General features: G+C 43.1%; 3 protein-coding genes across 3 annotated transcripts; all 3 read left to right on the forward strand.

Moving 5' to 3' along the window:
• The first annotated feature begins 1319 nt into the window (after positions 1-1319).
• Positions 1320-4747, forward strand: LOC149525983 (maestro heat-like repeat-containing protein family member 2B). Its single transcript, XM_089776582.1, has 4 exons — positions 1320-2458; positions 2797-2916; positions 3161-3283; positions 4439-4747. The coding sequence occupies exons 1-4, from the start codon at positions 2243-2245 to the stop codon at positions 4607-4609; spliced, it is 630 nt and encodes a 209-aa protein (XP_089632708.1). The 5' UTR covers positions 1320-2242; the 3' UTR covers positions 4610-4747.
• Positions 4748-5936: 1189 nt separating this feature from the next.
• LOC149525984 (maestro heat-like repeat-containing protein family member 2B) lies at positions 5937-8780 on the forward strand. Its single transcript, XM_089776584.1, has 5 exons — positions 5937-6378; positions 6793-6872; positions 7332-7467; positions 7637-7732; positions 8601-8780. Exons 1-5 carry the CDS (start codon positions 6259-6261, stop codon positions 8778-8780), a joined length of 612 nt encoding a protein of 203 aa, XP_089632710.1. The 5' UTR covers positions 5937-6258.
• Positions 8781-10248: 1468 nt separating this feature from the next.
• On the forward strand, positions 10249-20471 carry LOC142826575 (maestro heat-like repeat-containing protein family member 2B). Its single transcript, XM_075919505.2, has 8 exons — positions 10249-11274; positions 12680-12789; positions 14884-15036; positions 16240-16394; positions 17913-18075; positions 18519-18715; positions 20008-20145; positions 20354-20471. The coding sequence occupies exons 2-8, from the start codon at positions 12781-12783 to the stop codon at positions 20469-20471; spliced, it is 933 nt and encodes a 310-aa protein (XP_075775620.2). The 5' UTR covers positions 10249-11274; positions 12680-12780.
• The last annotated feature ends 4060 nt before the right edge of the window (positions 20472-24531 follow it).

The raw sequence follows: 24531 nt of genomic DNA on the forward strand, positions 1-24531 counted from the left end.
TCTGCTGAGCTACTCAAGCTTGGCTCCTGAATTGGCTTGTACTGGATACTTTGGGCACAGAAACCCAGTTTCGTCAGTTCTGTTGGGCCCTGAGGGATTGGCTTCTCTTGGTAGGGATCAAGAGTCCCTCAGGCTCTGTTCCTTCTTTCTGGTTTGATGGCTTTACAGGTCAAATTGAAGACATAAATTATGGTAACCAGCTGCCACTCACTCCTAAGACCAAAGTGAAGTGCCTTTCAGAATAGACTATGAATGATGTCCTCACTATATTACATGCTTTGTATGAGCAACACAATAACCAATGAATACATTTAAATATCATCACTGGGCATCCAACTTAATTCATGATTGACCCAAATAAGGCAATTCACGTGTAGCAGAGCTATTTTTTATGATTTTCTGAAAATACGTGCAGCTATCACCATGTCTCTTAGTTGCACTTGCTTCACATTTTAAAGAGTCTTCACAACTACAGCTCTCTGAAAAAACCTGAATTTTTAAAATTTCAACTGCTTTGGGGGTTTTAAGAGTTTTTTTTTAAATTGTACAAATGTGCTTTTTCAAGTAGGTTAGAATGCACACTATTTTAAGTATCACCATAATGTTTTGCAAACTTTAAAAAGAACAGACATTTCTTTTCTGCACACTTTTTAAAAAGTTATGATTTGAAAGAATATGATGGCAGTCTCAACAAAGAAAAAGACTGCATATATATACAGTATATATATGTATGTTAATAACTGGTAGATGCCACAGCAGCGCACAAGACAAAACTCATTCCGTTTATGGATCGGAAATCTCAGGGTGTGTCTAGACTACAGGGTTTTTTCGAAAAAAGTGGCCTTTTTTTTGAAAAACTTCCTCTGCATATAGACTGCCACTGCATTCTTTTGAAATTAAATTGAAAGAATGCAGCAGTTTTTTCGACTGCGGTAAACCTCATTTTACAAGGAATAATGCCTTTTTTTGAAAAGAGGTGTTATTGAATGCAAATGGGGCTTTTTCGAAAAAAGGCTTTATTGAATGCAAATGGAGCTTTTTCGAAAGAGAGCATCCAGATTGCCTGGGTGCTCTCTTTCAAAAAAAAACGGCTCGCTTTTTTGAAATAAGTGGTTGCAGTCTAGATGTTCTCTTTCGAAAGAGGCTTGCAGTCTAGACGTAGCCTTAGAGGGAATACTACTTCTGGATGTATACTGAAAATTTATGTTTTTGAGGTCTATGAGTTGAGGCTGGTCACCAGAAGGTGAAAAGCAACTTTGTCTGGCTGTATGTAGGCTGAGTAATTATTCACTGAGAAAATTCTAATTAAGTAATTGCAAAGTCTCCAGAGGAGACTCTATCCAAGAAAACCAAACAATAGGGGATACCTGTTTACTAGTGAGATGCTTGAAACTATTTTGGGAGGTCCAGAGGTATCCTGCACCAGTTATCCTTCATCTAGGGAATAAGCTGCCAGCTTGCTTGACTTAGGAGGATCACATTTGGTCTGGGTGCTTCAAGCTGGGAGAGCTATCCTTTGTGAGACAGAGGAATGTTTGGTTGTCTAAGTTTAACCTTTAGGAAGTGTGTGGTGATTTTACTTTTACGTAATCTTTGTTTACATTAATTCTGCTTGCTGCTTCTCAAATTTCCATTCTTTGTGAATGAAATTCTACTTATTTTCACTGTATATGCACCTAAGAGCGATGTGTTAAATGGATCAGTGATGCTGAGGTGAAAATAGTAAGGTGGTAAGTAGTAAACCTGTGAATTCTGGGAGTGTCCAGTGGAACAGGGGCTGGACCTTCTGGGAATATGTAGAGGGTGTGATGATTGAAGCATGCCTATTGCTTATCTGCAGGACAGCAAAGCTGGGTCCGGGTGAGAAGGGTGTGCTTGCATTTCCTGTGTCTGGCAGAGTCAGGAGCTGACACCTGGCAGGCATAGAGAATGCTTCCTCATGCTAAGGGCAGGTGGTAGTGAGATACCTCACAACCCTGCATACCCGCAGAAAGTGTTATGAAGAGTCTGTAGCACTTCAGAGAAGGTGCTTGGCTCTTTGTTAATGATGGCCCATTGATCAAAGTTCACTAGACCTATCCTCTGTCTGCTATAAAATCAATGGTCAGATCTCATTCTCCAATTTGCTGTGCATCTGAGTTTGGGGACTGAGCAGAATCATAAGGCAAAGGTTAAAGAACAACCAGCAGAGGAAGTCTGGGTTGTCAATGCTCATAGTTCTCAATAGGGAAATAATCTTCCTATGACACCTGAATATTGGAATGGTTACAACAGAGAACAAGGAAGGGAAAAAACTCTCAAGCCCCAACCAAAAATTCTTTCAATAAACCAGCTCTTGTTTTACACACAGTTCCTCAGAACATCTCTGGAGCAGATAAATGACAATGCCTGGAGCAGCCAGCTAAGCTTTGAGTTGAGCCAGCAGATGGCCAGCTATGCCAGCCCCTCCAAAGAGAAGGTTTGTTCTCTGTTAAGGTTTAGTTTCTAGTTAATTGCTCTTGGAATTCTTGTTGGAGGGCTGCATGAGACTTCTCTCTGCTTCATTGGTTTTTTTTGTGTATAAAATTTGTGTTTGCTTGTTCCCTGCTCTTCCCCTCCTGGCATTTGCTTGGAGCAACTATTGGTACTGAATTGTTCCCTAACTGGGTGGCGGAAGATGATGGGATGTGTCTGCAGCAGGGGTGCTTGGTCTTGGCTCGGTTGTTTTTTCCTGTGTCAGTGTGTGTTGCTGGGTTGGTTCTATACTGACAAGCATGTGGTATTCTTGATATCTCAATGCTGGCCTCTTTCTTTCAGTCTTTCCTGTATAAGGCACTAGGAATTTGCTTGGCAGTTTGTCAGGACCTGGTCCATATTAAATCACAGATTCAGAAGTTTCTGAAGACAGCAGATTACATGGAAGCCCCTGATAGACTGGTAAGGACCCTGTCCCTCTCCCTACCTTATCATGTACCCTCTGAATGTCCCCTGGGCAACTCAGCTCTCAGTTGTCCTGGGACAGATGCCATTTTGCTTCATGTCCTCTTTGTTGCTATTTCACTCACCCTTTGCTCCCCCCTCCCATTGGCACTTTACACTACTTTGGGTGAAAGGAATTGACTTGTGGGGTCTATTGGGCACCTGGTCAGATTCACTAACCAATATTTTTCTTGAGTAACAGGGAGTCATTTCCATCCTTGCATTCTCTGCCGAGAGCCACTTGGACCTCATCTTGAACATACTTCAGGAGTTTGGGGCAGCAATGAACAAAGTTAAGATTTCTGGGTTTATTGGTCGCCTGAAGGTAAAGGAGCCAGGGGGTTCTCTCAAACTTCCTCTCCCTCTAAACTAGAGACAGTATCTCCTGCCCCCGGTAGAGTCTCATTGGTCAGCTAACACTGTCCCCCAATGGATGTGCTCTGTGTGATGCTTACATTTAAGTAGAGAGGAGCACAGTCTGGATCCGTGGTTCTCTCAACTGATTTTTAGCATCTGATGTTTCATGGCTTGAATGCCTCTCCTATGCACAGTGTGTAGGAACTATACCAGTTAATTATATGGAAAAGTGTTGAATGTATTTGTAGCTGTTTTTTAAATCCAGGTTAGTAGCTGTAAAGGAGGAGGTGTTGCAAGCAACATGTGACTAACCAACCTGCTCTCTGGACAACTGTTATGGACCCTGTGCTCTAGAGCAGCGGTTCTAAAACTTTCCACACTAATATACCCATTTTAGAAATCTGATTTGTCTAGTGTGCCCCAAGTTTCACCTCATTTTAAACCTTCTTTCTTAGAAAATCAGGCATAAAAATACAAAAAAGTGTCACAACACACTATTACTGAAAAATTGCTTAATTTCCCATTTTCATATGCCATACCAATTAAAATAAATTAATTTAAATATAAATATGTTCCTTACATTTCAATGTGCAGTATATAGAGCAGTGTAAATAGGTCATTGTGTGTATGAAATTTTAGTTTGTAACTTTGCTAGTGCTTTTTAGGTAGTCTGCTCTAAAACTAGGCAAATATCGAAATGATCTGATCTGTCCCCCTCGAAAACTTCTGCGTACCTTTGGTTGAGAACCATTTATCCAGAGGATAAAACAGCATATTAGGTCTCTTGGCCACCATTGCCAGATTTGCTGTTTACTCACTGTGCAGATTTAGGCATATCATTTAGCACCTAATTCTGTGCCTATCAGTGTCAATGACAAATCTCCCATTTATTTCACTGGGGTAGGGTCAAAACTTTGGGCTCTCTGTGTCAGAATTATCCAATCAGTATGTTTGAGACACCAATACCTCTCTGCCTCACGCAGTTATGGTTTTGCTTAAATACATTTTTCAAGTACAAGCTATTATCGCTGCCAAAAGCAATTCTTCAGTCAGCAACAGATCAGAATTTCAAGACAAAATGAATCAGAAGTAATTGTCTCTTGTGACATTTCCAATTGTCCAGGACTACCATTATGGGAAAAGAGCCAAGACCCGCAGCACGCTGATGCTGACATACAGCAAAGTGGCTATGCATGCTCCAAAAGAGCAACTTCTGTCTCGGGTGGAGGCAGACATCACAGAGACCATCCTACACCATTATAGAACCGGTTGCCAAGTAAGAGTTTTTGCATAAGTGTTGGGGATATTACTCTGAAGTTAGATCAGTGCCTCCACTGGACCTGAGTTTACTAAGAGAGGGCTTATTTTTCTAAAAATCTCCTTTGAACAACCGTTTGTCATGTGCATCAAATCTAAAACCTTCATGGATGGAGTGTGAGCTGTAACAAATATCTTATTTGTTGCTGTTGTTTGTATTTTCTCTAGTTTTTCTGTGTTCTTCTGAAATTCTCTAGGTCACAGTTACATAGTATTTCAGATGCAGTCACACTCAGGCTGTGCAGTATAACTCTCTAAGGCTATGTTTACACTGTGAACCTATTTCAGGGTATCAGAAGTATCCCGAAATAGCTATTCCGCATCTTTTGAGTGCGCCCGTTATTTTGAAATCTAACGGGCTCACTATCCCAACATCCCTGTAAACCTTGTTCCACGAGGGTTAAGGGACTTTTTGGAATAGTGCTTCATTTCAAAATTTGTTGCTGTGTAGACAATGCCAAATTTCAAAATAAGCTATTTCGAGGTAAGGGTGACCTGTCGATGCACCTTAATTTCCTTAATATGTATGAGTATCTAGCTCTACCTCTTGCTACTCAAGGGAGAATAATGCTAGCTTGTATTTAGTTTATTTGCTATCACTGTTTCTTGGACTATCTACTTCCCTTTCCCCATATCTGTCTTCCTATTTGTCTGCCTGCTCATTATTTCTGCTCCTTAGATATATGGCTGTCCACTTGCCAGCCCTGATTCTGGTCTCAGTGCATAGTTCTAATCTCTCCACATCACTTTGCCATTCCAGTCTACTCTGTCTAAGGCTATGTCTAGGCTGCAGTACTTTTCCGGGATACCAGAGGTATCCCAGAAAAGTAATGCCGCATCCACTTTTTGGAAAAGTGGATGCGTTCTTTCACCATCCCTGTAAACCTTGATTTATGAGGAAGGAAGGGATGGCTTGAAAGAGCAGGTTTTTCCAAATTTCGAAAAAGCCTTTTTTGAAAGAAAAGCAGAGAAAGATACAGACTTTGCGTATCTTTTTCAGACTTTGTAGTCTAGACTTAGCCTAACTGAGACTCTCATTGTCAAAAAAGTTGATCACAAATGAACCAAGTTGACATTTTCCAGTAGTTCACAAATACAAATATTAAGAACTATGGCCCCTGATATTGTCCACTGCAATACACCCAGACTGGGCACATTTCCTGCTTTTTTGGAAGATTCAGTAATAGTGATTTCTCTCTACTTCATATTCATTAACCAGGATATTTGTAGAATGTGAATAATGTGGCAGAATAGAAATTGCTAGTAGCGGTTTTACATTTTGTTTTTCAGGTGTTGGGGATCAATGTTACGAACAAGGTAAATTCTAAATAATCTGCCCTCGTATCTTGTGCATTTACTATGCACAAGTTTCTTGTTTAAATTGCATAAGATTTGTTTTCCCTCCCACATCAAGCAGGAGTCATGACTACTCTGTGTAAATGGACCTGGGTTTACTTGATCAACCTGGGCCTTTTCTTTTTCTGAGATGGGTGTAGAGCTGGGGTTCTCTGTCTTCTGGGGTCTGCAGACACTTGTCCTGAGTCTAGATCTAATTTCTACTCTTCTGGAATCTGATTCTCTCAGTTTCTCACCCACATCCTCTTGTTTTTCCTGGAAATGTAGGACATGGACCTGAAATTAACCCTCATCCAGAATGCAACAGAGATTAGCTGTGCAGTTTTGAAGACTGGAGACTCCCAGGCATTTGAATTCTCTTACAAACTGGAGCTCCTTGCTTACATGATGGTGAGTGATTAGGAACTTTGAAGCCTGAGCTACAAGGGATTTTGTTATTATGTAATGAGACTGATTGTCCGGGTAGATGTTATTCTTTCCATTGGCTGTAGCTATACTACTGCAGTGTCATGATTTACCTGCCTGGCACCCAGAATGCTGGGTCCACTGTGCTTGGCCGGGATGCTGGCATATTGTGGGCTGTAACTGGAAGGAATGGATAGTGTCTGATGAGTTACCAGGATACAGCTTGCTGACCTGTGTATAGCAGATGACTCTACGGTTCATTTCTGAGGCAGAGAGCCACTGAAACAGTGTCTGTTTCTTACAGGTCTGGCATAAAGCCCTGTTTCAGAAGGTGAGGGGGAGGCTTCTCTGCCTTTCAAACCCACTTCCTATTTTTATGTCTCTGTTCATGCATTTCAGGACTTCATTAAAAAGGAACCATTGGATTCCCTGGTGTCTCCAGTTCGTTACAAGGCAATTTTTGCGATTGGACAGCTGTGGTAGGATATTCTATGCCAGATTTCTTGGCACTGTGATGTCTTCTCATTTGTTAATTCATGAGTGTCAGGTTGGGAGCAGGCTGATGCTCACATGGTGTTTTTGTTTTGAGGGTTTGAATGTGTCATGTCTGTTTGGAGATTTGTGCTTGAAAGGCACAAGAGTGGAGGTTGTGGGGCATGCCATACTATGGAGAAGAGTTCAGGTGGGGATGGAGGTGTCTGGCTAGCTGGCAGGGGGAAGGAAGCTGGTGGATTTCTCTAAAAAGGGAATTGAAGTTTTAGCTTTACTTCTAGATGAGCAAATAATTAACAGAGGTACAAAGAGGTGCACAGCTGCAAAGTGAAGGGCTGTTTGCATTTGGGGTTCTAGATTGGGATAATCTTTATTCATTTAACCCATTTTTTACTTGGCTATGGTATTGAATCTAACACGTGACTTCTCTTTCTGTCTTCTGACAGCAAACTCAAACCATCTCTGACCCTGGAGGAAAACCGTGAGATCCTTGATCTGTCTTTCAAAAGTGTATTTCCCCTTCCTCCCTTGGAGAAGATGAAAGAGGAAGGCAAGAAACTAGAGGATACTCTGCACATAGAGGTATATGACACCAATTCCCCTCTGGCAGACTCCACTGAGATCTCTGCCCAGCAAGCACTGGGTGATAGCAGCCACACACGGCCTCCCTGCAAAGTCATGGCTAACTTCACCTCCACCTCCCGCAGAAATTATCTGGTGTTGAGCCTCGCTCCTTCTCTTCTGGTTTCAGTTGCTGTATGAGTGCTCCTTAGAAGCCCTTAGTGAGCTAATGAAGATCCTGCTTGAGGAAGAACCAACCCCAGACTGGTTCCAGGAAATGTTTCATGTGAGTAGCCCATAGGACCAGGGTGATAATTGTTTCTTGTGTTATAGCAGGGATGATGCACAAGATTCTGTTGTGGAGGAATTTTCCGCAGCGGGTGAATTTTAGGGAGAAAGCATCAATTTTTTCCTGAAGTAAGTGGGAATGTGTCCCATTGAAATCCATGGGAGCTGTTCCATTTTAAGCCAGTGGTGGACTGAGATCTAGTTTTTCCAGTATAGTTAACACTACATGGACAGGAAAGAAAATCATCAGTGCAGTAACCAAATTCAAGAGGACCGGCGAGAACTGATCACCTCTTGTAAAAGGAATGAATTAGTATTGAGTTAAGCTCTGTGTATGGAAACTCATTCACCAAAGACTTCCTGCTCTTCAGACATAAACAGAATAGTTTGAAGAGCTGAGGGGAGGGGAGTTAGGTGCAACGTTGGTATGAAAATAAAGTTATAAAAGGAGCTGGTCTGGGGAGACTTCTCTGCTCTAAATAAAAAGAAATGCTCCTCTCTGTCATTTGCCACTCAGCATGGGAGAAGCTGTCCAGGAAAGAGAACACAGCACCAGACCCCAAACTGCATGCAATGTGCTAGACAGCTGCCATCAGACAGTCTACAGAAGCCCTCACATACACAGAGCCAGACTCATCTCTCATGTAACTCCTTTGGCTTTGATGGAGTTACGTACACCAGAGGTGAATCTGGTCCCTGGGACTTGTATATACAAGGGTCTCTTTTTGGAGACATATAAATCTTTTGCTATATGGAAGTTAAATGCTTTGGAGAGGGATTTTAGTGACAATCAAACCTATTTAAAAGAAACGTTTGGGAGGGATTTTCTGGTACTAACTTTGTCCATTCTCCTGCTTTGCCAACAGCTACTGGAGACCTGGCTCAGTTCAGGGAAGGAGTGGGAGAGAGAAAGGGCCTTGCAGGCCAGTGTCTGGCTGCTAACTGCCTATCAGGAGATAGTTAAGAGCACAGTGAGTATAGTTCTACTCTTCCTTGAGCTGACTTCCCCGATTATATCAGATCTGACATTCAACGTGAATGCATGAGAAATTCTACTAGGCCTGCAGCTGGGGCCTCAAAGTGACTAAGATCCCTCTGCTTCCATAAGAGAAAGGTTTCCATAATAGTGCTGTGACAGCACTCAGGCCAGACTGTAAGAAACAGGGCAGGCAGTTCCCCAGACTAGTGATTTTATAATTAGATTCACCAAACCAGTAAGAAAAGAGCTTCTACTCTGGTTAACAAAATACCAAACAATAGTACCCTTTAGGCATTCCAGACCTTGGTTCCCATCTAGACAACTAAGTCTAATATAATCACCAATCACAAAGGACTAGACACTTATCCTTAGGTTAATATGAATCACAGGTCTTCCCTAAATATCAGCCAATCCTTAATAACCGAATATAAGATTTGTTGTTAAAAGGAAAAAGAAGAGAGTTACAAATGGTTAAGTGATAGATATTTGTTAAAATGACTTTCACTTTTCATAGTTCAGGATCACAACCATGGTGGAATAAACGGCTGGCGTGTAAAAGTCTCTCTGGAATCATGCTAACCGGTCAACATCCAAAGCCAGTTAGATGCAAAGGCTGTTAGTTTTTCCATGCGTTTCCCAGACTATTCCAAATAATTATTTGAAAGATCTATGTCCTATGGCTTACACGTCCCCTGTTCAAAGTTTAAGCAGACTGGAGAGAGAAGATCAGTCCCATAACTTGTCTTTTATAGCTATTCTAGCCGGTTGGCAAGCCTCCTCACAGAAATTGTCTAAGCAGGATCTCTCCCTGAGAAAGAATAGGTCATGCAGATCTCCTGTCGTACTTTGTTTTGAAGTTAATTTTCTATTTCCTATGCATACACTGGTAAATGGGTGATGGTCATTCACATAAGGTAATTAGCCGATCGTGGTCTTCCATTACAACACAGATAGTTAAGCTGAAGGCAATGTAAAAAATATTTTCTTGTACTATCTTATATCTTTGATCTTAAGGTTAACTGAAGACAGTTGCATATAATTAAGGCAATTAAGACATGAAAAGGAATTGGAATCTACAAGCTAATTTCGTTATGTTAAACTTCTAGCAAGATATAAATACAGACAATAATACATAACATCTACCTTTCATATCTATTACCAAAATGCATGATGTTGGTGATCGCTAGTCTAGGACTTTTCTTTGGGTACGTCTAGACTACAGGGTTTTGTCGACAGAAGTTTTGTCGACAGTATCTGTCGACAAAACTTCTGTCGACAAAGAGCGTCTAGACACATTCAGTTCTGTCGACAAAGCAAGCTGCTTTGTCGACAAAACCCTGTAGTCTAGACACAAGCCTACATGCAATAACACCTTCTGTCGACAGAACTCTGTCGACAGATGGTGTTATGCCTTGTAAAATGAGGTTTACCAGCATCGACAAAACTGCTGAGTTCTGTCGACGTTATGTTGACAGAACTCAGCGGTAGTGTAGACGCAGGTATAGTTTTGTCGACAAAAGTCCATTTTTGTCGACAAAACTCAGTAGTCTAGACACACCCTTTGAAATAACATATAAGTGACTTGTCTTGATACAATTGCAGTGCCGCTTGTTAAGTTATTGTGGGTCACACATAGGTTGGCTGTGTCAGTGTCATAGATGCATTCTTATACTCTCAGGCTGTTAAAGTTGAATTTCTATTTCTATTTAATCAGATAAGAACATAAAAAATAAATGGCCATTCTGGATCCCCCAGACAAATGGTTCATGTAGCCTGTCTTCTGACAGTGGTGGGTGTTATATGCATCAGAGGGAACAAACAGAACAAGGCAATTGTTGAGTGATCTCTCCCCTGTTGTCCAGTCCCAGCCCCAGGCAGTCAGAGATATAGGGACACCCATATCATGCATCTCTGATCATCTTATATGGCTCTATCATACCCCCCTGTAAGCATCTCTTTTCTAAGATGAATGGTCCCAGTCCTTTTAACTTCTCCTTGTATGACTTGTCCCATATCCCATATCATTTTTGTTGCTTTTCTCTGAACTTTTTCCAATTATAACCTAACTTTATTTAAGTTGGAGGACTACAATTGCTTGCAGTATTCAAGGTGTGGGTGTACCATGGATTTGAAACAGTGGCATGATGATATTTATCGTATTATTATTCATCCCTTTTCCTAGTGGTTCCTAACATACCATTAGCATTTTTAACTGCAGCTGCGTGTTGAACAGATGTTTTTAGAGGACTATCCACAATGACTCTGAGATTTTTCTTGAGTGCTACAGCTAATTTAGACCCCATCAATTTGCATGTACAACAAGGATTATGTTTTCCAATGTGCCGTACCCAGGTACAGTAATGGAGTTCACAATAAGGAAGGCAAATAATGTCCAGTATAGCCGGAGAACTTTCATTCTTCATTCTTTTTTAATTAGCCTCAGGAATCTTTTGATCACTTTGGATCTCTGATTGGGCTATTAGCACCATATACCTGTGCTTCAATTACCTCATCGCGTCAGTGGGTGGTTGACTGTATCAACTGTCTGCTCAATATACAAGGTGAGGAGACCATGAGCAGGTGTAAGTAACCCTTCACTTTCTTTCATTTTTGTAATGACCATTTTTTCCATCTGTAATTCTTTCTGTCTTGTTAGCGACACTTATATAACAGAATGATTGGGGCCTTGTAAGTACATTGCTGGAAGAGAACTGCACAAATAATAAATAATCTGCAAATATTAGAGGGTGGACAAAATATAGCACACAGGCCAGATCTGCTCTTCTCCCCAGAATTTCTGTCTGGAGCGCTCAGCTGATTAGCAAGCATGCCAGCAGCATGTGTTCAGCTGCCCCTCTCCGACCTTGCTCCATCCTATCTGCTGCTAGTGGTGTGTGGAGGGGAGGTGAGCAGGGAGACGTGCAGAAGTCAGGGTGACCCCTTTGCCCCTGTCATCATCTCTGCAGAGCAGAGTTTGGGGAGAGGAACACATACAATAGTGCTGCTCCAGTCTGAAGAATGGTGAGTAATGGAGTGCCTATCTAAAGAGGCAGTGCACTGTTGCTAAGATTTCTCTGGCAGCCAGCATGTCCCTCTCTCTCTCTCTCTCTCTCTCACACTCACACACACACACACACACATTGTCTCACACACACTCTCTCCCCCGCCATATGCCCATATGCCCCCCCTCTGCAGAGTGGGGTGGGGAGAGGGAGATGACAGAGCAGGACAGCTTTCCCTTAAAGAGACAGTTCATGATTTAGAAGTGAGTGAAGAGCCTGGGTTTCCTACCTAAGCTGTTGGTCAGCCCCATCTCTTTTACAATGAGAGTTCAGTGGAGGGATTCTCCTCCAAATCAGAACCTCAGATCAATCTACATGAGTTGTGCTTGACTATGAGATTAGATTTAAATACTGAGAGCAGAGTGGCTACTGAAACCAGATATACAGAGAAAGATGCTCCACACAGAATACAGTGCCTGTTTAATCCTGTATGAATCACAATGAATCACATGCCATTACCGTTAACTTTCAGACATAGGGGCTACGTCTAAACTACATCCCTTTTTTGGAGGGATAAGGGATCTTTCGGAAAAGGCTTAATTTTCCGCAAGATCAGCATCTAGACTGGCGCTTTTCTCCAGCAAAGCTCCGTGCCGAAAAAAGCTGCAGCCATTTTTATGCTAATGAAGCAGGGGAGATTTAAATCCCCGCTTCATTAGCAATTGCGAGACGTCTAATTTACATCCCTTTTCCGAAAAAGGGATGTAGTCTAGACATAGCCTGATGTTAAAATTCTGACTCCATTAAAGTCAACAAGAATTTCGTCATTGGCTTTAGTGGGGCCAAAATTTCACACAGAGCTGGTAATAACATACCCCATAGATCCTCCTGTATGATTATCTATGGATCAGAGGTTCAGTTTTATTAAATGTTGCCATACTTTTTCTCCTTTTCTCTATCCTAGGTCAGTGCACAAACCTGGGGTCAGCAGAGGAGGAGCTGAGATGTCTCCGTGAGGCACTAACAACTCCAGACCCTGAGGCTCTGTTTCAAGCATCTTGTGAAATGGCTAAGGTAACAGACACTAGGTGACTGTCTTAGTGGCTGTGCACCATTCATTTTCCCTTGTCCAGAGGACTGGAAAAGGGCAAATATAGTGCCCATCTATAAAAAGGGAAATAAGAACAACCCAGGAAACTACAGTCCAGTTAGTTTAACTTCTGTGCCTGGGAATATAATGGAGCAAGTAATTAAGGAAATCGTCTGTAAACACTTGGAAAGTGGCAAGGTGATAGGGAACAGCCAGCCTGGATTTGTAAAGAACAAATCATGTCAAACCAATCTGATAGTTTTCTTTGATAGGATAACGAGTCTTGTGGATAAGGGAGAAGTGGTGAATGTAGTATACTTAGACTTTAGTAAGGCATTTGATACAGTCTCGCATGATATTCTTATCAATAAATTAGGCAAATACAACTTGGATGGGGTTAGTATAAGCTGCGTGCATAACTGGCTGGATAACCATACTCAGAGAGTAGTTATTAATGGTTCACAATCCTGCTGGAAAGGCATAACAAGTGGGGTTCCACAGAGGTCTGTTCTGGGACCGGCTTTGTTCAATATCTTCATCAACGATTTAGATATTGGTATAGAAAGTACGCTTATTAAGTTTGCAGATGATACCAAGCTGGGAGGGGTTGCGACTAATCTGCAGGATAGGGTCATAATTCAAAATGACATGGACAAATTGGAGAAATGGTCTGAGGTAAATAGGATGAAGTTTAAGACAAATGCCAAGTTCTCCACTTAGGAAGGAACAATCAGTTTCATACATACAAAATGGGAAGCGACTGTCTGGGAAGGAGTACGGCAGAAAGGGATCTAGGGGTTATAGTGGACCACAAATTGAATATGAGTCAGCAGTGTGATGCCCTTGCAAAGAAAGCAAACATGATTCTGGGATGCATTAACAGGGGTGTTGTGAGCAAGACATGAGAAGTCATTCTTCCACTCTACTCTGCGTTGGTTAGGCCTTAATTGGAGTATTGTGTTCAGTTCTGAGCACCGCATTTCAAGAAAGATGTGGAGAAATTGGAGAGGGTCCAGAGAAGAGCAACGAGAATGATGAAAGGTCTAGAGAACATGACCTATGAGGGAAGGCTGAAGGAATTAGGTTTGTTTAGTTTAGAAAAGAGAAGATCGAGGGGGAACATGATAGCAGTTTTCAGATATCTAAAAGGGTGCCATAAGGAGGAGGGAGAAATCTTGTTCATCTTGGCCTATGGGGATAGAACAAGAAGCAATGGGCTTAAACTGCAGCAAGGGAGATTTAGATTGGACATTAGGAAAAAGTTCCTAATTGTCAGGGTAGTCAAACACTGGAATAAATTGCCCAGAGAGGTTGTGGAATCTCCATCTGTGGAGATATTTAAGAGTAGGTTAGATAAATGTGTATCAGGGATGGTCTAGACAGTATTTGGTCCTGCCATGAGGGCAGGGGACTGGACTCGATGACCTCTCAAGGTCCCTTCCAGTCCTAGTATTCTATGATTCTATGATTGTTTTATGCTTTTGTGATGTCTTTCCACACTTGGAGCGAGCTATGGGAGTGAGGCATTCATGGGTAATTAGTAACATGCTTTTCATAGGTATATGCTATGAATGCCATGTAAAAACCAGATTCCAGACAGTTGCATGAACATACCCATGCATGTGCACGCGCACATCCATCCATCCATCCATCCATCCATCCAGGGGGAAAATATGTGAGCAGGATATCAAGCTGAGAAACCAGTCTTGGCACCTTGTATGTTTACCTGAACCTATATTTGTGTGCATGCATCTCTTTGCATATTTTTATATTTTGTGAAAAGATGTCATGTACATAATAGAATATAAACTGGAAATTTACATCCTGTTTGTCCCATACAATGTTGTGCTAACTGTACAACCTAAGATCTAACCTGATATTATTAGTGTAGAATAGAGATGTGGTAGCTAGAAAGATTACAGAGAAAATTTTAATTGCAACTGCCTTGCCAGATATGAGCCCAATTAGCAATTTGCTGATGAATACATTATTTTCCTATACAGCTCTTAGGCCTCCTTTCTTAAAAGTACTGGAGCCAACTATCATTGCAATCTTTCCTGTTTTTGATCTGTCCACAGGTGGTTAGTAAGTACTTTCCCTCTGAACAAGCCACAGATTTTATTGAGGCCATACTGGATGGTATGCTGTCTGCTAGCCCCTCCTGTGCCACAGCAGCCGGTCTGTGGATGAAGATCATCCTGAAGGAGTGTGGAGGTGCCATGCTGGATGAGGTAAAATAGAAGCTGGAGAGATTTTTCTGGCTAACCTGCAGGCTTTCAGGTCTTTGCCATCATTTGCAGTGAACACAAGTCTTGCTGTTTCTCCCTCTGGGATTGGAAGGTAATTCCATCTGTGTTCCTATCCTGAGTCAGGCAACGGGGGAATCAACAGCAGAAGACAGAGATAATCTAATGGTACATCTGCACTAGCTCGTTAGTTCGAGCTAGGTAGGGTAATGAGGGCAAGCGGATTTGCAAATGAAGCCCGAGATTTAAATATCCCGGGCTTCATTTGCATGTTCCCTGGTGCCACCATTTTTAAATCCCCCTTAGTCCGAACTCCGTGCCCACTGCTACATGCGGCATGGACTAGGTAGTTCAAATTAAAGATCCTAATTCGATCTACAGTTACTCCTCATGGAATTAGGATCTTTAATTAGAACTACCTACTCCGTGCCACGTGTAGCTGCAGGCACGGAGTTCGGATGAAGGGGGATTTTAAAATGGCAGCACCCGGGAACATGCAAATGAAGCCTGGGATATTTAAATCCTGGGCTTCATTTGCAACTCTGCTTGCCCTCATTACTCTACCTAGCTCAAACTAACGAGCTAGTGTAGCCGTACCCCAAGGGAAAAGGAAGATGCTTGATTATTTGTCTATCTTGTTGTCACAGTTTCCAGCCATGAAAGGCTTGGAAAAATTAGACTCCGAGTAAAATGCAAAAAGAGAATATCCGGCCCCAAGAGACAAGCTAAGTGAACTACATCTTAGGGCCTCAGATAATGAGGGGTCTCTAAAAATACCCCAAAATTACTAGTTTTTACTTGCCTCTTTGCCTATGTACTGATAGATAGACAGACAGATAGACAGACAGATAGACAGATAGATAGATAGATAACTTGATTATTTCTATTTTCATTGTCCTTTCTGTTAGAATAATACATGTTTTTTTGGAAATGCAATGAGGCCTCTTTAACTTGACATAGCTTAGGGCCTCAGCATGTCTTAACCCGGTGTTGCAGCCAGGTATGGGCAGAGATATGTATAATTTTTGTGGGTTAAATCTATGCAGCCATGTCTAAATACTTGTTTTTTGAAGGGAGGATTTTCTACAAGAACAGCAAATTGCTAAACGACTAAATAAACGTTTTGGTTCTGCAGAATGAATGGAGAGAATGGAAAAGGGACATTTTTTCTGGTTTTATTCTGTCCAGGTGCCAGATATCCTGAGTATAATATACATTCACATGCCTACCATCAAGCAGGGTAGCTTGAGGCAGTTCCTGGTGGAGGCAGTGTCCATTCTAGGTCACCATCACCTAGAGGCAGTGATCTTCAGCCTCCTCATGAAACGTCTGCCGATGGACAGGTATATACTGCTCCTTACAGTGTTCATTTTGGTAACCATGGATCCCACAGCTTCACTGGAAGATGTAAGGCTTCATTTAAGCCACAGACAGTTTGAGATAATTCCTAATGGTTAATAGCTTGGGTCTTTCTGCAGAAAGGTCCAAGACCATGTCAAGGTGGGTGCAGGGAGAAATTAAGTGTCATTCTGTTTCCATTAATTAATAGTTGCTTTGGCATCCTAAAGACTTCCCTTTACTGGCATCACTGGAGTGGAGTTTGGCCTCTCCAGACCCCTGAACTAACATCACCCTGGAAATTGCCAGTGACTGTTCGTTTTCTGGTAGCATGAAAGCTTCAAATCCAAATTCCTGGCTGATTAGCAAGGATAGAGCACCAGGCTTTTGGTATCAGCAAGGGTATGGCTGCTGGAATGGAATTGTCATTCTTGGTACTTAAAGACAGGGTGGTAAGCATATCTATCATTTCATTCAAACATCCCTAGCTGAATTATCAGTCATCAGTGCAGGAATCTAAGAACATGAGAACGGCTGTAGTGGGTCAGACCAAATGTCCATCTAGCCCAGGATCCTGTCTTCAGACAGTGGCCAATGCCAGGTGCCCCATAGGGAGTGAACAGAACATGCCCATTCTGGCAAATAGAGGCCAGGGAATGCCATTTGTGAAGAGGTCATGGGCTAGCCACAAATATTTGTTCTCATAGTTGTACATCCAGTTAGTAGGAAGATCATTTTTCTTTCTTCAACTTGTCTCCCAGGCCGTAGATCTTTGGGCATCACATGCTCATGATTCCATATCTACTGAGAAGTAGGAAAACAGGAACTGTGATTAGAGCTCTGTGTCCTTTCCTTCTGAAGTCTAGCATTAATGGTTATGGTGCAGTAAGACTAGGGTTGTGTCTATACAGCACCCTAAACTTGAAATAAGATGCACAATATGCACTCTGCAAATTGCGTATCATATTTTGCATAGCCTATTTTGAAATGTGGCGCTTCTACACAGCACCAAATGTCAAAATAATGTGCTATTTCAAGCTATCCCTTATCCCTCATGCAACAAAGTTTATTGGGATGGCAAAATAGTGTGCCCATTATTTTGAAAAATATTTCAAAATAACGGGCTGCTTGTGTAAATGTGGGGTAGCTATTTCGGGATACCTCCAGGATCCCCAAATAGTCATGCACTGTAGAAATGTAACCTGAAATGTAACTTAACTTAGTTCTGTAACTAGAAACTCAATATGTAAAACATGAGGACCATATAAGGAGGACAGCACTCTGAACTTGCTCATCATAGGCAGGGCTTGACAAATAATACAATCTACTCACCCATGGCGTGTAGATTGTAACCTGGAAGAGCCAGGTTCGGGCGATCTGTGCATGCGCAGATCGCCGGACAGCGCGGTTGGTGAGCCCTGATCATAGTCAAGGAGAAAATTTGTTCTTTACTTGAATATGATGCATATAGTCAGAGCCACAAAAGTCTCCAGGGGTCACATATAACTTATGTTAAATTGCAGTGACACCACTGAGCTGTGGAGATCTCTGGGGACAGATCCCTTGCTCGCCCCTCAAGTCCTGAAGGTCCTAATAGAAAGAATAAAGACTCCAACAAGCCAAGAAGGAAGCACGACCTCAGAGACAGAAACTGACCTGCATTTAGCAGCTGCTGAACCTCTCACAGTAAGTTAGACGACAGACATGTATTTCTCTGCCTTGTGACACACATGCTGATGGAAAGCTAGATGAGTGGTATAATATTGTCATATGGGCACTTCTTTTCTGAAGTACTGTTTCCTGGATTCCAGCTGTGCTTTCTGTGGAACAACAGATGGCAGATTTAGAGTATGTGGCTGATTCACTTAATAATATCTGGCAATTAGAAAGTCTTTGAATCAGATTTCTTACAGTGCTTTGCAAATGTTTTGTGCAACTCATAACATGCCTTGATAGGTCGTACACATTTTTACAGATATGGGACGCTAAGGCACACATGGAGTGAATTGCTCTCGGTCATTCATCAAGTTAGTGACAGGAGTGGGAATTTAGTCCAGCAGGTATCAGAAGGGGAGATAGTGTGATAGTGTTAGGAAGAGACCTCTTCTTTTACCATGCTCTCCTTTCAGGCAACATGTGCCATCTTTGAAGTGGTGTCAGCATTGCAGTTGAGCAAAACTGTGCAGGAGCTGTTCCCGGAGTTGTTCACTGTTCTTCTGCAGCAGATCAGCCAAACCCTAGGACAAAAGATGCCTTTGCCCAGGATGAGCAGCCGAAGGAGGTTATTTAGAAAAGGACAACAACTATGTGAGGGCAACCCTTGCAGGTAATTAGAAGAAAGGGAGCAAAACAAAGAGAATCCCAGTACATTTGTGTGACACTCCCCAGGAGTTCTCAGGGTTATGAGGCACCTTACCATCACCTGCTTTTAATATGAGAAAGTCTTGTTTGTGCTTGCTATAGGTCAGTTCCCTGAAACCACCAACCTCTGGCAACACAAACACTACTATCTAGGCCTCCTCAGGCCTCAGTCTCTTTGTTCTCTCTTTCTGACTACAGCTTAGAGAATCTCTATCAACGGATTCTCCTCTAAGAGAAGTCTCCCTGCATCTCCCCACCAATCGGCTTTCCCCCATCTCTTAGTTTAAAAACTGCTCTACAGCCTTTTAAATGTTTAGTGCCAGTAGTCTGGTTCCACCCTGGTTTAGGTGGAGCCCATCCTTCCTGTATAGGCTCCCCCTCTCCCAAAAGTGTCCCCAGTTCTTGATAAATCCAAACCCCTCTTCCCTACACCATTGTCTCATCCACACATTGAGACTCTGAAGCTTTGCCTGCCTACCTGGTCCTGCGCGTGGAACTGGAAGCATTTCCAAGAATGCCACCATAGAGGTCCTGGATTTCAGTCTCTTTCCTAGCAACCTAAATTTGGCCTCCAGGACATCTCTCCTATTCTTCCCTATGTCATTGAGACCTACATGTACCACGACCACCGGCTCCTCCCCAGCACTACACATAAGTCTATCTAGATGCCTCTAGCATTTTGTCTCTTTTGCTCTCTGTTTCCCTCAAACACTCCTGTGGGTGTCCCTTTAGGCAGATTCCTTATTAATGGGATAATAGGTTTGTTGATTCTATAGCCCCACTCTAGCCAGGCAATCAGGTACATTTCTATCCAATTAGGCTTTCTCTGGGGAAGCTAATTAGTACTAGTAGTTACCAGAGTGCTGACCCCAAGTACAAGCTCTCAGCACCCTGTCACATCTCGCTGGACATAGGGCCCCAAAATAACCATTAGTGATCACTAATCTCTCTGTGTCCCAGCTTTTGGGGTCTGGTTGTGTATTTTTTCCATATTACTGTACTGTGCTAGTGCCCATACACCTTGCAGATAGGAGAAAGTGACTGCAAAATGTTGTCCATAGCAACACTAGTAATATGAGATGTATGAGACTGAAATACCTCCTGGAATTAAGTCCTTCCAAAAACAGTGGTCCCCAGGATACTGTCAATGGATGAACTGTCAATGAACAACAGACCTGACAAGTAACTGGGATTTCCTGACTGCTTAGGCTGTGCCTTTCTATTGGTTACTACAGTTCTGTGCCTCTTTTCCCCCAGGCTTTCTATTGAAGCATTAGAGGCTGTGCTTCTCAAGGCTATGAATGAGAAGCTGATAAGAACTCTCTGGAAGCAGAAAACTTGGATGCTTCTTGAAAATCCGCAGACTCACCACGAGGGGGTGTGTTTGCTGGTGAGGTAAGAGATCTAGGAGACAGCACTTCATCCTCAGGGATCGGCAACAAATAGAGTGACTGACAGGGAACTTTCAGGTATAGCTTTGTGCGGGGTGCCCTGGGTGAGAAACACAGAGCTTCCATGCGTAGGTTTTAGAGTTGTATGGTCATAGCAGCTAAGCTTTTGAAGTGCACAGTCTGCCCCATAAGTGGTTCCTTTTGTCTTCCAGGGTTCTGCAAAGATCTGGACTAATAACAGTGGAGATCATACAGAGCCTCCTTCCCTGGGTAAATTCCCCATCAGAAAACCAGCGAGTCACCAGCACAGCTTTCTTTGCTCAGGTATGAGCAGTTCCACCATTAGGCTGTTATCTGTTGTTTACCTTTCTCTGGGGAATTGTACAGTTCAGTTCATAGGAATTCATTTTAGATAGTAGAATGTGTCCTTTATAAGGAAATCTCATAAGGAACTTCATTACACCTTTCTTAATCATTTTCTCTTTGTTATTTTGGGTGCATAATTGGCTGGATAACCGTAGTCAGAGAGTTGTTGTTAACGGTTCTAAATCCTGCTGGAAAGGGATAACAAGTGGAGTTCCTCAAGGATCTGTTTTGGGACCCGTACTATTCAATATCTTCATCAATGATGTAGATATTGGGATAGAGAGTACGCTTATTAAGTTTGCAGATGATACCAAACTGGGTGGGGTTGCAACTTCTTTGGAGGATAGGGACATAATTCAAAATGACCTTAGCAAGTTAGAGAAATGGTCAGAGGTAAACAGGATGAGGTTTAATAAGGAGAAATGCAGAGTGCTCCACTTAGGAAGGAACAATCAGTTCCATACATACAAGATGGGAAGCGACTGTCTAGGAAGGAGCATGGCGGAAAGGGATCTAGGGGTCATAGTGGACCACAAGTTGAATATGAGTCAACAGTGTGATGCTGTTGCAAAAAAAGCAAATATGATTCTAGGTTGTATCAACAGGTGTGTTGTAAGCAAAACTCGTGAAGTCATTCTGCCGCTCTATTCTGCACTAGTTAGGCCTCAGCTGGAGTACTGTGTCCAGTTCTGGGCGCCACATTTCAAGAAAGATGTGGAGAAATTGGAAAGGGTACAGAGAAGAGCGACAAGAATGATTAAAGGTTTAGAGAACATGACCTATGAAGCCAGGCTTCATGAACTGGGCTTGTTTAGTTTGGAAAAAAGAAGATTAAGGGGGGACATGATAGCGGTTTTCAAATATCTAAAAGGGTGTCACAAGGAGGAAGGCGAAAATTTGTTCCTCTTGGTTTCTGAGGACAGGACAAGGAGTAATGGGCTTAAAGTGCAGCAGGGGAGGTTTAGATTGGACATTAGGAAAAAATTCCTAACTGTCAGGGTGGTCAAATATTGGAATAAATTGCCAAGGGAGGTGGTGGAATCTCCCTCTCTGGAGATATTTAAGAACAGGTTAGATAGACATCTGTCAGGGATGGTGTAGACGGAGCTTGGTCCTGCCTTGAGGGCGGGGGGCTGGACTCGATGACCTCTCGAGGTCCCTTCCAGTCCTATTATTCTATGATTCTATGATTCTATGATTTTGGGGCCTATACTAGCCTAGCCTAGCTGCCTATTCTAGTTGCTGGTTAAGAGAGAGTGAGCAAGATATAGATAGGCTACGTCTACATTGGCAAGATTTTGCGCAAATAGGGTATGTCTACACTACAGCACTAATTCGAATTAACTTAATTCAAATTAGTTAATTTGAAATAAGCTAATTCGAATGAGTGCATTTAGACCTCAAAACTAATTCAAATTAGCATTTTGCTAATTCGAAATAGCATGTCCACATTGAGTGGACCCTGAACCGAAGTTAAGGCTGGCCAGAACCAGTGCCGTCAGGGCATCAGGTTAGGACTTAAGGTGTGGAGCTGCTTCCTCAGGCTAGCCGAGGGCTGTGCTTAAAAAGACCTGACCCCCACCCCGGACAGACAGTTCTCAGGATTCCCCGCTTGCATGTCTAACTCGATGGGGACATCAAAGCAGTCCTGTCTTGGAGTGCCCTGAATGCCCACACTCGGCACATTTCAGCACTCGACCATCAGCCCGGCTGCACTTGCCGCAGGCTGCCATCCGGGGGAGGTCAATCAGGGGGCTATCAGGATCCAGGAGGCCCTACAGGAAAGCTTCCACCCCGAGGAGCCCGCAGAGCCACCCCAGTCCTCCCCATCGGGGGCTCGTGCCCCATTCCTCCCTCACCTCCTTCCACTTACCCTTCCCGAGCCCCCTCTTCCTGATGTAAAAAATAAAGGACACGTGTTCAAAAAAAGAAACTCTCTTTATTTAACAAAACTGGGGGCGGGGGGGATTAACCTCTGGGGGACTGGGAAAAGGAGGTGGGAGAGGGGAAGAAAGAGGGTGGGAGAGGGGAGGTAGAAACCTGGGAGGAGGGAGCTGGAAGGGGGAAGCCAGGGGAAGAAGGAGGAGGGGAAGTATAAAACTATGGTACGCCATATCTTCAGAAGTGTGTACAGATGTGGTCTTCTCACCTCAAAAAAGATATGGCCTTAGAAAGGGTTCAGAAAAGGGCAAGTACAATGATTAGGGGTTTGGAACAGGTCCCATATGAAGAGAGGCTAAAGAGACTGGGACTTTTCAGCTTAGAAAAGAGGAGACTGAGGGGGGATATGATAGAGGTCTATAAAATCATGAGTGGTGTGGAGAGGGTGCATAAAGAAAAGTTCTTCATTAGTTCCCATAATATAAGGACTAGAGGTCACCAAATGAAATGAATGGACATCAGGTTTAAAACTAATAAAAGAAAGTTCTTCTTCACACAAAGTTCTTCTTATAGTCAACCTGTGGAACTCCTTGCCACAGGAGGCTTTGAAGCCTAGAACTATAACAGAGTTTAAAGAGAAGTTAGATAAATTCATGGAGGTTGGGTCCGTGGAGTGCTATTAGCCAGGGGGTAGGAATGGTGTCCCTGGCCTCTGTTTGTGGAAGGCTGAAGATGGATGGCACGAGACAAATTGCTTGGTCATTGTCTTCGGTCCATCCCCTCTGGGGTACCTGGTGTTGGCCGCTGTTGGCAGACAGGCTACTGGACTAGATGGACCTTTGGTCTGACCCAGTACGGCCATTCTTATGTTCTTATGTACTAAGCGCAGGGCTCAGGGTCGGGGGTCTCACTGGAACAACTTGATTTTCATGCAAACCTGCTCCTGGGTTTGGATGTGGCCTTTGGTGGCCAGGCTGGCAGCTATCCTGCCCTAGACGGCTGCATTCCTGTGCCTAGTGTGGAGGTCGTGGACGCTGGAGGCCTCCCCCCAAACCTCGATAATGTCCACGATCTCTGCACTAGACCAGGCGGGCGCCTGCCTCTTGTGGCCCTGGGCAGGCTCCTAGGAGCCGCCAGCCTGGTCCTGGGAAGAGGCGGAGGGCTGGGTGGCAGCGGGTGGCTGGCTCATGCCATGCCAGGTGCAGGGTCTGCTGGCTGGGTGCTGGCAGGCTTGCCACTGGCACAGGCACTGTAGCCAGACCATGCCCCTTTAAGGGCTCTGGGGCTGGGAGAGGGGCAGAAAAGTTTCCCTGGTTTGGCCCAGAGTGGCCATCAGGGCAACCTGATTAGGGTTAGCCTCCAACTAGTTCGAATTAAGTGGCTACACAGCCCTTAATTTGAACTACTTAATTCGAACGAGGCGTTACTCCTCGTAGAATGAGGTTTACCTAGTTCGAATTAAGCGCTCCGCTAGTTCGATTTAAATTCGAACTAGCAGTTTGTATGTATAGCCGCTATTAAAGTGAATTCGAACTAACGGCTGTTAGTTCGAATTAACTTTGTACTGTAGACATACCCATACTTGTAACGCAAGAGTTTTTGCGTTAGAATATTTGCGCAAGAGAGCGTCTACACTGGCATGTGCTGTTGTGCTAAGAGGCGCTTTTCTGCAAAATCATCCGTGCCAGTGTAGACGCTCTCTTGCACAAGAAAGCTCCGATGGCCATTTTAGCCATTGGGCTTTCTTGCACAAGAAATTAATGTGGCCTGTCTACACTGGCCTCTTGCGCAAGAACAGTTGCACAGGAGGGCTTTTTCCTGAGCGGGAGCATCATAGTTTTTGCGCAAGAAGCACTGATTTTAGACATTAGAATGTCAGTGTTCTTGTGCAAGAACTCCCCGCCAGTGTAGACTGGCAGCTGCTTTTGCGCAAAATCATGCCAATGTAGATGTAGCCATAGAATTTGAATTACTAGACCTTTTCTGACAATTCCTAGGGCTAATACTGACCAACAGCTCCTGATTTTGGTCTAGCTCAGCAAATCTTCTAAATGAATCTAGTGTCCTAATACTATAAAATAAGCAACATACAAATACATTAACATCTATCTTAGATTCTCATTAATGTAGAATAATAGATTCA

The sequence above is a fragment of the Pelodiscus sinensis genome, chromosome 1 (assembly GCF_052426305.1).
Source record: "Pelodiscus sinensis isolate ZL-2025 chromosome 1, ASM5242630v1, whole genome shotgun sequence".
In the NCBI taxonomy this organism is placed as follows: domain Eukaryota; kingdom Metazoa; phylum Chordata; order Testudines; family Trionychidae; genus Pelodiscus; species Pelodiscus sinensis.

What these genes read in the sequence shown, in the direction of transcription:
- LOC142826575 (XM_075919505.2), top strand. An exon ending in AAACGTCTGCCGATGGACAG is followed by an intron (nt 16,395 to 17,912) that starts GTATATACTGCT and finishes GTTAAATTGCAG; the next exon opens with TGACACCACTGAGCTGTGGA. An exon ending in TGTGAGGGCAACCCTTGCAG is followed by an intron (nt 18,716 to 20,007) that starts GTAATTAGAAGA and finishes CTTTTCCCCCAG; the next exon opens with GCTTTCTATTGAAGCATTAG.
- LOC149525984 (XM_089776584.1), top strand. Translation starts at nt 6,259, where the DNA reads ATGGACCTGAAATTAACCCTCATCCAGAATGCAACAGAGATTAGCTGT. An exon ending in AGGATACTCTGCACATAGAG is followed by an intron (nt 7,468 to 7,636) that starts GTATATGACACC and finishes TTCTGGTTTCAG; the next exon opens with TTGCTGTATGAGTGCTCCTT. An exon ending in GGTTCCAGGAAATGTTTCAT is followed by an intron (nt 7,733 to 8,600) that starts GTGAGTAGCCCA and finishes CTTTGCCAACAG; the next exon opens with CTACTGGAGACCTGGCTCAG.
- LOC149525983 (XM_089776582.1), top strand. Translation starts at nt 2,243, where the DNA reads ATGACACCTGAATATTGGAATGGTTACAACAGAGAACAAGGAAGGGAA. An exon ending in TGGAAGCCCCTGATAGACTG is followed by an intron (nt 2,917 to 3,160) that starts GTAAGGACCCTG and finishes CTTGAGTAACAG; the next exon opens with GGAGTCATTTCCATCCTTGC. An exon ending in GGTTTATTGGTCGCCTGAAG is followed by an intron (nt 3,284 to 4,438) that starts GTAAAGGAGCCA and finishes CCAATTGTCCAG; the next exon opens with GACTACCATTATGGGAAAAG.